The sequence below is a fragment of the Micrasema longulum genome, unplaced genomic scaffold (assembly GCF_059751315.1).
Source record: "Micrasema longulum isolate JH-2025_06_02 unplaced genomic scaffold, ASM5975131v1 h1tg000725l, whole genome shotgun sequence".
Taxonomy (NCBI): Eukaryota; Metazoa; Arthropoda; class Insecta; order Trichoptera; family Brachycentridae; genus Micrasema; species Micrasema longulum.
The window spans coordinates 2,019,526-2,034,159 of record NW_028277921.1 but is presented as its reverse complement, the minus strand read 5'-3'; the positions used below and the strand labels follow the sequence as shown (position 1 = coordinate 2,034,159).

Below are 14,634 nucleotides of genomic sequence, written 5' to 3'. Positions count from 1 at the left end.
ACCTATGGCTATATCAAACTAAGCCAAAATAAAAAAAAATCATTTCAAGTCATATTATCAGCGCTATGATTTAAGTTTCGTTATTTTGAAATTACTCCGCACGTGACGTCATAAGTTCTCGTCGGAGAGTTCTGCTGATTGGTGAGTTGGCTTCCCTGAAACCTATCACAGCACTCTATCATTGGTTCATCCAAGTGAACTTGTGACATAGTTAATTTTGGTTAATTTTTTCATATATTTGCAAGAAACTTCGCAGTGCAATTAAATGCTCTAATTTTTACCACGTGCAAGAAAACATTTTTTATGTCCAATTTCCCGTAAGACTAAACATCCTCATTCTAATGATATTTGAATAAAATAGATAAAAGGTATTGAAAAATATTTTATTGAATATTACAAAGACAGTAAAAAAAAGAACAAAATATTTAAATATCTGTTTGACAAAAATACAAAAATAAATTTGAAAGAAAATGAAAGTAGTCTTCTTCAATTATTTGAACTTCAGACAGGGGGGAGTAGTCGGGGTCTACAGGATCTAGTAGTTCCTCCTTCTCAGGAGGTGATACCGATATGTCATCCCAAGTTACGTGCTTGGGAGTCCGAGAGGTCCCCGATCCACTTGGGGTAGAAGTTAGCGCACTCGGTCTACCAGACTCTCCATCCTCATTTACAGGTCGAATTGGGGAATATTGATCGAGACCCGCAAACCTTTTGGGGCTAACCAAATCCTGTTTAGTTCGCGTTTTATCCAAATGCAACTTCCTAACTACTGACACACGCATAGAATCATGCGAGAGCCTCGAAGGAGGAGGTGGTGCAGAACCAGAAGTCTCCATGGAATCATCTGTTATATTATTTTCCTGCGCCCAAGTTAAATCTTTGCTCTCCTCATCATTTTTCAGCAGAGGATAAGCGCCAAACTTTTTGCGCGCATTGTAGTTTTTGGGATGTGCGAGATCTAAAACCTTTTTTCTTACAAAATCATGGAATATGGGGAGTTCCGTACACAATTCTCTTCTTATAAATTGCTTATCTCTAATAGAAACAGATGCATCTTTGACCACTAACAGTGCTTGCGAGGCTAGGAGAGTCAATATTGTTTCTAAAGATAGGAGGACTAGTTTCTTATCAAGTGCAGCGAGCCAACTGGGTCCTATAGTAACAGTACTTGTTGTGGATGAGAGACTGGTGACACTATCGCTGCGTAGAGTTCTACGGCGAATACTCTCATCTCCCCCTAAACCTCCAGATATCCGTCGCCTTGATCTTCTTCCCGAAATATTTCTAATAGTGTTAAGAGGAATTTCATGCGCATGATAGTTCTGAAAATAAATCAACAAATTGATATGGCTTAATGATACAAGTAACAAAGAAATATATGCTATATTGTAGATTTTGCTGTATGTTTCTAATGATATCACTATTACTTACATAATTCAATGATCGTGTGAGAAAACAGACAGCTGACATGACCGTGCCAAAAGTTAGCTGAGGATAAGGGTCGTCGGTAAGTTTTGGGGCAGAGAACTGAAGCTCCATTAGCGGTTGCCATTTAGACAGAGCTGAACTCGGATCAGCCAACAAAGTAAGAAGTTCGGGACTAAAGGCTTTAAGACACACTGCCGATAAATGCATCAGCTCCAATAATCTAAAAAATAATTTTAATTATTAGATAGCAGTCAAATTTCACTAACAGAATATAATTAAAAATAAGGCATGTAAAAATAAAGATGGCAATCTCCACTATTGCTCTGAAATGAGTTAGATATGGCGATGGATAGAGAAAGAAAAAAATACTAATGACAACTGCAAAGGCTTCGGAGCATAAATGGCAGTATCTCATACATTTATGACAAAAAACATTCAAAACCCATCTATTAATTTAAAATAAGTCGATAATTTACAGATTTATTGCAATAAAACATACTACTAGAGTAACTTTTGTTAACAATTATTAACTAAAATAATAATTATTTTAAATTATCATCCTAGCAGTCTGGGAAAAGTATTAAAAGGAAAATTATTGCATTTTACTTGAAATTAAAAAAAAGTAGAGAATGCCGCCATTGTTTTAACACGCCTCACATATTTGTATAACTATGTACATACATAATATTTCTGTGCAATACATAAATCCCCTGACTTTGTCAAACCAAGTCTCTGAAAGGGTCGTGAGTTTCAAGTACCTGGGTCACGGATTACAAATGCTATCTTTATCGGTACATATCGAGACGGTATAAAGTGAAATCGATATTTATGTACAAAAGTGTGTACATTTGTATGAAAATTGTAATTGAACATGTTTGGAAAAAAAAATGAAAACCTATGCTATTTTTCATTCAGAAAACTTAATTTTATTTTTTAGATAAAATTGAAGATAAATGTTATTTCTACACAAACCCCTACCCCTCCCCTAACCAGCCGATTCTCTAGTCTGCGTCCAGTGCGTATCGCTTCATTGGTCGAACACGTTTTAATTCTCAATTTAAAAAAAATTATAAATGCATTTTCCAAAAAATTAATTAGGATATTTTTGTAATATAAACACTTTATGTAATATGTACATACATATACCACAGACGTGATTAATATTAATTAGAACACAACTAGTAATCGGGTATTCTAACTAATATAAAACTCATGTGTGGTATATAATATGAAATATACAAAGTGTTTTATTTATAATATACATAACATGTTATTCCTCAAATTAAATGCAGAAACAATAAATAAAATAACAAAATACTGAGTTTAGACAATAGGTGAAAAATCTTGAGTGTGCAGTGGTTTGATTTTGTGAGGAATTAATAAATAAAAAAACGGATGCAAAAACTACCGGTGACAAAAGATTCAGCGGAATCGGTACGGTTGGCTGAGGCATATACCGTGGATGACTCCTAATGGCCTTGCTTTTATAATGCTTGCCTACTTTACATGGCATTAGTTTCTCAACATTCTGGACATCCACTGCTGACTGTTCATGTCAGAACTATGGGACACGAACCTGACTTGGGAGTGTGTATAGGAGCTGGCAGCCGACAGAGATGCCTGAAGGCTTTTTTTGGACACGATATGCTCCAGCTAGGGAGCAGACATGGAGTGATGGTAATGATGTATACTACATAGAAATGTAAAATAACTTACTTGTTTAAGGTTGTAGTGACTTTAGGGGGGGGTCCTGCATTGTCAGTTTCTTCTTGAGTAAGAAGACTCGAAGGACTTTCTATAGAGAAGTGTATTCCTTTAGGCCTCAACACCATTGTGATACAATAATGAAAACATACGCTTATGCTTCTCTGAAAATAAAACATTTGTTTACTTTAGAGTAGAAAAAAATATCACATCAAAATAAAAAAAACATGGTGTGTAATAGTTAATTTGTAGTAAAAATTATGCATATAACATAACATAAATATTTTACCATAAGTGCGACCATGGATTGAAAATGCTCCTGTCTCCATTTGCTTTCATATTTTACTAGTTCAGATATGAAGTATAATGTGGAATTAGTTAAATTCAATGCATCCATATCCAGGCTTTGTCTTATTAACAAAATGGATTCATTCAGATAGTCTTCTTGAATTCCGACAAATAAAATGGCATCGGTTGAAAAGAAATTCCCATGTTTTTCTAACATAGCAGTAACAAAATCAATGCCACTTTTGTATACTTGTAGCCAATCATTGACTTGCCAGTGGTTATCTGAACTCTTGGAATTGATTGATTGGGATAACTCTTTAGGTGGAAGCAGTTGTAGCCAGAGATGCTGACTGATGTCACAGTACAGAATGTCCCGTGACATACTGCTGCGGGCAAAAGCAGTGAGACAGTTAAACGCTGCTAAAGTTTGACGAAGCATTGACTTCTTTCTTACAGAGGTCGACACGAAGTATATTAATTTATTAATTAATCTTGTAGATGTAAACCAATCACACCAGTCAATTGGACCATCTTTAAATATATTAATACACTGTTCCAATAATTTTAATCCCAATACTAATGGATTGAGCTGATTTTCATAACAACATTTGAGAGTAGATTTATCGAATTTGTCATTAGTTTCGCCTCCTTCATCATTGTAAATCTTATCGAGTTGTGAGCAACTTATTGTACAAACTGCACGTATGATATTATTGGTCAAATTATTCTCCTGTCGGCTATCGTAAGCGAGCATATTGAGAGACAGTGTACCAATAGCGAGTATTGAATTTTTAGCTCGGGGGTGTAAGCTATCAAAGGCTGCAGATGTGTGAGTTAATAAAGTTGATATTTGAACAAAATATTTTTTTCTCTCATCAAAACAATCTTCTTTCCAGTTTGAAAAGAATATGGCGTACATTTCAGATAAAATAACAACAGTTCTTCCATCATTTACAGTTTCCATTTCTTTATTCAGCGTATCAAGACAGTAACCGACCATTAAAGATTTGTTTCCATGACAAATTGGAAATGGTAAATATTTCATAACAATAGTCATAAAATCTTTCCAAGAGGTAAGAAGACTCAACCATCCCGGTACTTCATCAATGGCGTTAAAGGTACTTTTTCTCCCTTCAAAAGAAAAAATATGATCTAACCATGTTTTAAGATTTTTACCATCTCGAGAGAAAAGTTTTTCTAATGCAGCTTTAAGGCTTTTATCTACTTTGCCTTCAAACAAGAAAAGCTCTATTGTCATCATATTGAAAATTTGTGAGTAAGCCTTAAGGTCAGGAAGTATCTCCTGAAACAGGGGACTGCACATATATTCCCAAAAGTCTTCATTTTCTCTCAAATCTTTAACCAGCATTTGCATATTGTTTTTCCACAATGCGTGAAATAATCCCATAATACGACTCAGTAGAGGACTGTAGAGGCTATTTGTGTTCTGAAATAGAAGTTAATCATTAAAATACGGTGAAAAATTAATTAAATATAACTGCAAATACACAAATTGATCACACATACATTTTTAACAGCAGCTAAATATTCCGCCATATATGTGAGAATCCCATCCGTTCGGTCACTTGTTTTCTGACTTTGAAATATCCGTTTTTCATCCTGAGGATGAGAGACTTTGAAGAAGGCTTCTGTGAGACCGGGCTGCTTCTCTACACAAGCCGCAACAAACTCTAGAATTACCGTTTTAAGAGCAGCAGACTCCGATTCATCTCGTAATCGTTCCAAAAACATGGTTCGAATCTGGTGAGGTGACATATCCAAACAAACTAAGAGAGACATTTGAAATTCCTGAAATGATCAAATAGTAAAAATAAAATAAAGCACATATCATATTTAATAAGAAAACAATATATGTATAGTAATCCAATAAACTTACTAAAGCAAACCTCCTTAAAAGTCTACACGCAGTGTTTGGTAGTTGCTGATTAAATACATGATTGATATAGCCAGCTACAATAGGAACGATCTTCAATGCATCCTTTTGTTTTGGTTGAGTGTAAATTAAGTGTTCAAGAGGACCTAGAACACTTTTCTCCCTTACTAAACTTTTTAGTCTCAAAACTTGCATTAAAACTGACATTGCAATCTGAACCATTTTGATGTACTCTATTCCTGGGCCATGAATCCAATTTGTTTCATTTTCCATTACTCTTTGTATATTATGTTCTCCTGGAAAAAAATATTATACATTTCAACGCATTGCTATTTATATGCTACATACAGTAAATTTTATTGAGTAAAATATTCCAAATACTATCAACAGGTAATATTTAGAAACCGAAGATTTTATGAATTAATGGAGATGTTTTTTTTATATCCTGATAAAATATTCGATATATTTTTTTCACTGAACCAAAGTATTGCGACAGTTATAAGAGTCAAAACAACAAATTAATATTTACCTAAAGAAATTAATTTCAGCAATGCCATTCCGTTCTCAAGGTTAAGTAAGCTGAATACACAAGTTTTGTTTAGCAAAAGATCAGCCGGTCGTGTTGTCAGTTCGGGCGAAAGTTGCGATACTTTCAATAAATATGAAACACATTTTAGAGTCAGCGAGTGTTTGGTTTCCGGGGTCTTGTAATACCACCCGGACATGTGAGGGAAAACTTCTCTCAAAATAAATATAAGACCGGGCAGCAGCACTCCCATTACAATATCTCGATCATAGTTGCACTGGAAACCACAAAAGTCTCATTAAATGTTAGTATAAAAAATAACCAAATTGATGTCAAATTCGACATACTAAAGAACATACTTTTCAGTGGAGAAATTATTTTACATATTTTTTCAGATTATACACCAAATAACAATAACAACAATAAATATTGTTCTACATAAAATAAAATATTTTCAAATTTGAATCTGATAAAAAGTCTAAATGACATATTTTATCTATTATATGAAAATAGAACATTTATGAGTTATTAGAATAATAAAATAAGGAGATAATACTTACATCATAAAAAGCAAACAGCATATCAATGTAAGAACTTAGTACAACATATTCTCCGATAGGTTGTTCTAAATTTATAAGATATAATCCTAAAGTAGAAGTCTGAAATGATACACCGCTAGCATACTCTTCATGAGTCAAAGTTGTTGATTCTATAGCTGGCAACAGCCTTATATTTAACAGTCTGGAAAAACAGAACATAGTTACATAAAAGCGGTATATTAAATCTTATTTTACAAAACCGATTTTTTTTAAATTAAAATCTTTATGTAATGCAAATACAATAGGGTTACCTGACGTAAATACGCTGAGTGAAGTTTGGTATAAGGGCAGTACTAACATCGAGGCAGGCGGCCATTAGAGGAAGAAGTGGTCCTTTGGAGTGGGAAAATTTCACAAGGACTTGAAATACAGTCTCGCACGGACCAATAAGGGAATCAGGTAGTTCTTCTCCTGCTGGGAATTTCTTTAAAATACTGACAAGTGCCCGGATTCCCCACAGCACACGCTCCATCTGGTTAACAGTATCAGTGTTCCCCGATGCACTTTCATCTATTAAATCTTGGATTTCATGTTGCAGTATTTTCCAATAGGAGATTGGTCTCCTAAAGTGTATGAGAGTGACATTTCTCCTGTCCATGATTGCGGCAATACATCCTCCTTTCACACATAAACTTTTATCTCTGTGAATATAATAATTTTCCGTGATTTTCACACCATCTTCATTGTTCATTACATTGACTACACCAACCATTCCAGGTTTATATAATTCAGTATACACTGGTAGATTCTCCAATTCAGTAAGAAGCTGTAGAACACAAAATAACCATTTTACCGTCAGTATGCAAAGACAGAGTGGCGTGGATAGAACATCAACGTGATGTGGTCTGTTTGTTAAATATTACAATACTAATATAAAATAATTAACAAACAAAATATGTCAATTAAGTGTTGCATAGGTAGATAGTTAATAATTAACACGTTCGCGGACACTTTTTTCTCTTAGGAACCACTCATATGGACACATTTCATAACTTTCTAATTTTAAAAAATATTTTACTTCCGATTGGAGTGTAGTTGATGGGTTGAAGTAAATTTTATTTGACTAACATACTGGGACACTTTTGTTGCGGACTGCTTTTTATAGGGACATAATATCTCTTCCTACCATATAGATACTTCAGTTTCACGTAGGCTATAGCCGTCTTTTCACTACCAACTTTTTTTTAACTGACAGCTATAGCCGTCATTTCTTAAATAAGAGAAAAGATTTTGACAGCTATAGTCAGTATAACCACGAAATACTAAAATAAGTAATCAGATATTTTGTAATTGAAAACTTACATTTAAACATTCTAAATTAATTTCTCCGGAAAAACTGATTCCTTTTGGGCATTAGATATAATAGATAGCACTCCCATATAAAACATTATTTTAAGTTTTTAAAACATCAATAGAAAAAAAAATACTCACATTCTGAAAGCTGAGAGGGCCAGCTCTGGATAATCCAGTGATGAAAACTGAAAGGTTTTTAAAATCGTAGGGGAAAAATTCCAAAGCTGTGTTCCATAGAGAAATGACACCGGGTGCTTCGGTATTATTCATGGATGACCAGAATGTATCGGCCAGTGAGGGAGAACTCAATAACTCGGCACAGAGCTCAATAACATGAGAGTGGAGAGCTACAGAACCATCTCCGTCGAACTTATTACACATCATCTGAAGTATATTGTAGATACTCTTGCGGACAATCACTGCACATTTGCTATTATCCTGCAATTCATATGAACCAAAACATAAGTTATTCTTTGGAATTTTTAATTTTTTAACTGCCACAATGAATAAACTCAAAAGTTTTAAATAATTACAATAATTTCACAATATAAATTAAAAATATATCTCTTGTAACTAGCTAGTGAAACAACTTTTTACTGATAAAAAATAGATCTGGAATAAAACGTGATGCACAGTTAAAGAGTTGATTTTGTAATTTAGATAAAATAGGTACTTTGTTCTTAATCACTTTTAGATCATTTTATATTACATAATACTTACAGAAAACATTGAGTGTGTAACCATCTTGTATAAAAAGTAAAAAACTTGAAGCTGTAAGGCCTTAGTTCCAAACTGCTGATATCGTGTCAGAAACAACTCTTCACCCTGAGGATCCTATAAATAAATAAAATTACTTGATTTTTGTAGATTCAAAATAACTATAATTAATTATTATTTGGATTAGATCCATACCTTTAACAATAGTAACATCCAGACAAGTAGAAACGCCCCATGCTCTTCATTATGTTGAAGACGTATCAATTCACTTTCGATATCTTCTTTTATATTTTGGATAATTGATCGAACATTTAAACTAAAAGGAATCAATTAAAACATTAAAATAAAAAAAATACGAGAATATTATTTTACAAATGTAATTTTTAAGATGATATATCTACCTTTTGGAATCATTGACAATTTTGTAAAATATTGCCACTTCGCAATAAACTATTTTCAAAACAGCATCGTTGTGCGAATTTTCCAGATACTTAGAGTAAGTAGGTTGCCTTCCGAAATTATGTATTTTAAACAGCGCAAAGAGTTTTTTAAATTCTTGAATTGAGAGATCATTTTCTTCTACAATCAATAATATAAGCTGTAAAACCTCCACTTGTTCTCTAAGGTTTCGTTCTATCCAGGTTTTCTGTACATCGAGACAGACCAGATCGCCGTTTTGTATTTTGTTTGGTGGATTTTCTTTTATTAAATATTCAAATTGTTTGATCAATGAAAGCTTTAATTTTTCCAAGCCAATGTTTTTAATAATAGAATTGAATTCTTTTTCGTAAATATGCTTATTGTCTTTATATTCCAGAATAAGCTTAAGTTGTTTGAGCATAAAAATGCGCTCGGAGTTGTAAAAATGCCAGACTTCAATAAGGAGTTGATTAATCCGAATATCCATAAAAGTGAAATTTTGCAAAGCAGTCTCTGCATTTCCGTGATATTGGTTCGAAAGGTAGTGTTGAAATATGTCCCATGTTTGCGAACAATTCAAATCCTAAAAGAATTAAGATACTTAATCAAATCCATTCATACATACAGTGGTTGAAGATTTTAATAATGATTATTGGAAATCAGAAGCAAAAGGATATTTCGAGAAACCGTATCAATTTATTTACATAGAAGATATAAATATAATTAAATATTTTAATTTTACTTATAAAGTACAACAGAGCAATTTCATATAAGGTAATTCCACGGTAACTCACGTTATATTTAACACCAAAACTGAGCCTTTTTAAATGTGTTTTATGTAAAAATATATTTATAATGTATATCACTGTAAATTTAACGTAGATTGAAGAAATATTTTCAGTGAAACAGTAATTGAATTAAGGTTCTATAATAGTTCTGTAAAATTGTATCAACGAATGCTTTCAAATTGTATGTTTTCTAGTATGTATCTTTGTTGAATTACCTAATAAAATAAAATAAGGTAAACAAATATTTTTAAAATATTTATTTTGCTTTGGTAACGCACGTTACATTTAGCGGCATGAATTTTTATGCACAGGTATATAATACCATATCGTTTTCTAATTAAACATTTAAGAAAAAATAAAAATTACGTCAACTTTAAGGGATTTTTGTTTATTTCAAGATAAAGATAAAAAAAATTCAGTATCTATACAGAAAAATAATGAAAAAAAATGGAAACAATAGTAACTCACATTACATGGTTTTGGCAACCATTACATTATTTGAATAAGTCATATTTTTCAACAAAATGCGTAAGAATGCTACGGAATAGTAACATAATTACCTTTTAGTCATATTACAATAATATTTACGGCAAATATTCACTCATTTGAGCCTTTACTTAATAATGGAATATCATCTAGGAATCTTCAGATGAGGAACCATAAACTTAATATTATTAATATTTAAAGCATTAACTCTGTGGTTAAACATTTTACTAAATGTTATTAAATATTTGTATATAACCACTAACCGACTTTTCTATGTCTGCCGGTTTCGAGACGTACCCGTCTCTTCGTCAGGACACTAATTAAATCAACATGCAAACCAACATGCAAAACCCGCTATACACCTTCATCATAGTTGTTGCACAAAAATATAAAACCAATGATGATGTTAAAAATGCGGTGAAGTCGTGTAAAAGTTAACAATTTTCTTTAACTAAAATACAAATAATTCAAACTAATCCTCAAATTTCTCAAAGTACGGATTAATAAAAATTCATAAAGATAAAAATCCCTTTAGACCGGTAGTATCTTCTTGTAGTTCCCCATCTTTTAAATTAGCATCATTTATAGCAAATAATTTAAATATTTTCCAACCTAAATACACTGTTAAAAATTCATTAGAGCTAATTGATGCACTTAAACACTTGGTTATCCCCAACAATGCTAAACTAATATCATTTGACATCTCGTAAATCTATTCACGAGAGTAAAATATTAAACACTAATAATATTTTAATTAACAATGCCTTCTTATGGAAACGCTATGTCGATGATATTGTTTGTATTTGGACTGGAACAGAACGTCAATTAACTTAATTTCTTAATTTTATAAACACTTTTGATGACAAAATTAAATTCACCTTAGAAGTCCAAAAAACAATAAATTAAATTTTCTAGATTTTACATTAATGAACATCAATAATCAAATAGAAATTAACATTTTCCGAAAACCAACTTACGCGGATATCGTCATTGATTACTCATCCAACCACCCTACTTCCCAAAAACATTCCGCATTCTATTAAATGTTACATAGTTTAATAAATTTTCCTCTTTCTAAACTTAACTTTGAAAATGAATTAAATTTAATTAAAAAAATTCTATTAATAATGGATATACAATTGATTTAATAAATACCCTTTTAAATAGAAAACTAAAGAAAAAATCAATCAAATAATTTTTATATCCTGTGCACAGTAATTATAATAATACTGATAATGATAATAAATGTAGAAGAATTCTTTATGTAAATACTATATCCGCAAATGTATCCAAATTTTTACCAAATAATATCAAACCTGCTTTTTATACAAATAACAATATTGGTAAATTATTGCTTAATAATAAAGATAAATAGTTTATTAAATAATTCAGGTGTTTACCAATTAAAATGCAATTCTTGTCCTTCAGTTTAGGTTGGAAGAACATCAAGAAATTTTGTTATTCGTGTTAAAGAACATTATGAGGTGTCTTCACAATAATAATTTCTCTGAATTCGCAAATCACCTAATCAATTTTAATCATGACTTTAATAAAAATACAGGAGTTAAAATCTTACATACAAATAATAAAGGGTTAAAAGTAAATAATACGGGAATATTTCACATTAGGAAAGCTTTAAAAAATAATGTTCCTTTGATCAATAATCAAACAAACTTCCAATATAGTCCTTTATACTATATTCCACTGTAATGGCCACCCTATTAAGCTTACCCCCTCCCTCCAACCCCTCTACTTTTTTCATTAATTCTTAAACAACAGAATATTTTCATAATTTAATCAGTGCATGTTTGTCCTAATCAGTGCATGTGCTTATTAAAATGCATGTCGTGTTGGTTTTATATTTTTGTGCAACAACTATGGTGAAGGTGTATAGTGGGTTTTGCATGTTGGTTTAATTGGTGTCCTGACGAAGAGACGGGTACGTCTCGAAACCGGTAGACATAGAAAAGTTGGTAAGTGGTTATATACATTAACTTAATACTATATATTTTTTTTATTCCTAATTATTTTTTTGCATAATAACAGGCCAGGAGGCCCAATTACATGGTTAATTATAGCAGAGAACGCCCAGGCTTGAGAAAAATAACATTTTAATTTTTGTATTCTCACCGGGAATCGAACCTGGAACCTTCCGTGCGTGATTCAAGCGTCTTAAACCATGAAGGCCGTTGATGTGTTCGCAGAAATGAAAGTTTTCTTTGTCTTTTGGCAATGTTTTAATGAAAAAAACTTTTTTTTGTTCAAATTCATGTCACATTTTCATAGAAACACCATATAGGTGAAAATAAGCCACTCATATGTGATCGTAGTGAACCATATGATAAATATTTATTACAAGAAACAATGTAAAAGAAAAATTACAACATAAAATTTTAATTCGAATGAAAATGAGATTCGAGTGTATATTTTGTTTCTCATTTTTCAAAGTGGTTATTTGTATAAAAAGGTGTTGGTGTTAATTTTTTTTTTTGAGTATCGAATTGCTGGACAGTATCATATGTTATCTAACCTAAAAATAGATTACCAATGATTAGGGCTTCTATTCGAGACTTCAGACTCAAAATTTCGAGTCTCGAGACATTTTCAATATAGACTCTCGAGATGCTGGTATCCAAAATTCGAGACCAGCAGTACGATCCTAAACGCTCTCTAGGGGGGAGAGAAGGCATTGCTAGCACGTAATATACATACTAATTGAAAAATATGATGATCATATTACATAATATAATAATGAAAATGAAGGTAGAATTTTACAATCTCAGTGTTAGCGCAGGCAACATTAAGAATCCAAAGCAAAAAACACACTCGCCAGGTTAAAACTGCCATTTTTGAAAAAAATTAAGGCTGTGGATCAATGCGACACTGCTCAAATGTATGCTAAATCCGCACGTATTTTTTTTTATCTGTCTGAAGCAAAATGGCTACAGGTTGCTAGCCGACTTACCCTTAACTAGTAGTTGATTCAAGAAGATTTTTCTATAACGTTAATTTATTTAAGTTATTGTGATCTATAATTGGTTATATAGGGATAGTAGGTGTGTATGTGTGTGTATGGTGTGTGTGTGTGTACTACATGCACTATTTTTTTATTTGAATTATTGTTAGTATTGAATGGTCTCAAAATTTCAAGACTTCGTCACCGAGGCTCATTTTAGTCACGAGACTCAAATTTGTGTCAAGATTGGAAGCCCTACCAATGATCGCCGATAAGCTACGAAACGATAGTGTCCCATGTACCTCTAAGTGTAAATACGGGTTTGATGATGACGACATTATGTTTATTGACAACATTAATTCATTGATATATCTATTTACATGCTTACCATGAATTGTTGAAGTTTTTCGATAAACGGCAAGAGCTTTTCGAATTTCTTATGATCAGAGGCAAACTTGGAATAAGATTCTGAAGACGATGTCTTATAGTAACACAATCCTAATTCTAGTTGGTTCTGAACACCAGCGAGTTTCTTCGCTACCAAATTACTTGGAGTGAAACTCGAGGTCAATCTCCACAGTTCCCTCCAATAACTAAAAGAAGATGATATTATTATGTGCATTAGGAAAAAGGAATATTAGAAAAAAAACACTAGATGCCAATAACGTACCAAAGTTCAGGAGACGTTTCCATGTTAGCTTGGTTCTTTTTTCGTTATTCAGAATATTATTGTATTCATTATTCCATGCACTTGTATTTTGCTAATAAATCATAAATATATTCATATAACCGTCATTATTGCCGTCAGAAATTTCCCACATAACCTATAACAAAACACAAAAGCAAAACACACAAACAAAGACTAAACTAACTTGATATATTCGTCTATGGTATCAGTTTTGACATGATCGTAAAATTAATGTGTTCAAATAAAAAAAAATATCACCCTCTTTTTCTCGCAAAACCAGCAAATGACGTCGTAAATATGCTTTCAAGAAGCATCCGCAGTATACGGCCCAGCCTCCGCTTGATGTCAATTTTTGTTGACGAGTTTTGTTGACTCTAAAGTTGATACTCTTAGGTAAAAATAATTAAAAAAGTAATTGGGTGGAGTCCGCTCTGTAGTGTGAAGTAAAGTGGTTGGAGTGATCATCAACCGTGCTTAAGGTTCTTAGCTGGATGGATCTACAATTACATCAGTGGTTAATTTATGAATAAATTATCTGAATTCTAATTGAATTTACATTTAGTTGTTTAGTTTTTTTAATGGGTTCTATAGTGACTGTTAGATAAGAGGTCACATAGTAACTTCGATATTTTATTTTGATGTCTTTGTAGTTGTTTTACACAGTTTTCGTAATTTTGACTTCCTGTTCTCCATAATAGTCGCATATAGCATATTTTAGTTTTTACATAGGCTTCATACATAAAAATTTATTTTTTTAGTCATACGACACTTATCTTTATAAAACTAATGTAGTTCAAATTATTATTGGTCTTGGTTGACGTACGCAACACGCCTTTTTTTGTTCCTT

The 14,634-nt window shown here is 32.1% G+C and overlaps 1 protein-coding gene across 1 annotated transcript; it reads right to left on the bottom strand.

Annotated features, from left to right (window-relative positions):
• Positions 1-367: 367 nt before the first annotated feature.
• Nup188 (nuclear pore complex protein Nup188) lies at positions 368-13,963 on the bottom strand. The gene is made up of 15 exons (XM_088230005.1): positions 13,770-13,963; positions 13,488-13,692; positions 8,851-9,452; positions 8,645-8,765; positions 8,453-8,566; positions 7,871-8,170; positions 6,691-7,205; positions 6,401-6,581; positions 5,844-6,117; positions 5,318-5,610; positions 4,948-5,229; positions 3,422-4,867; positions 3,145-3,296; positions 1,432-1,648; positions 368-1,322 (listed from the first exon to the last, which is right to left on the bottom strand). The coding sequence occupies exons 1-15, from the start codon at positions 13,790-13,792 to the stop codon at positions 426-428; spliced, it is 5,622 nt and encodes a 1,873-aa protein (XP_088086131.1). The 5' UTR covers positions 13,793-13,963; the 3' UTR covers positions 368-425.
• Between the last annotated feature and the right edge of the window lie 671 nt (positions 13,964-14,634).

Excerpts from the sequence above, each read along its gene's own strand:
- Nup188 (XM_088230005.1), bottom strand. The coding sequence starts at position 13,792 with ATGGAAACGTCTCCTGAACTTTG. Across the intron at positions 6,582-6,690 it reads ACTCAGCGTATTTACGTCAG|ACTGTTAAATATAAGGCTGT; the intron begins GTAACCCTATTG and ends CTGTTTTTCCAG. Across the intron at positions 6,118-6,400 it reads TGCTGTTTGCTTTTTATGAT|TGCAACTATGATCGAGATAT; the intron begins GTAAGTATTATC and ends TGTGGTTTCCAG.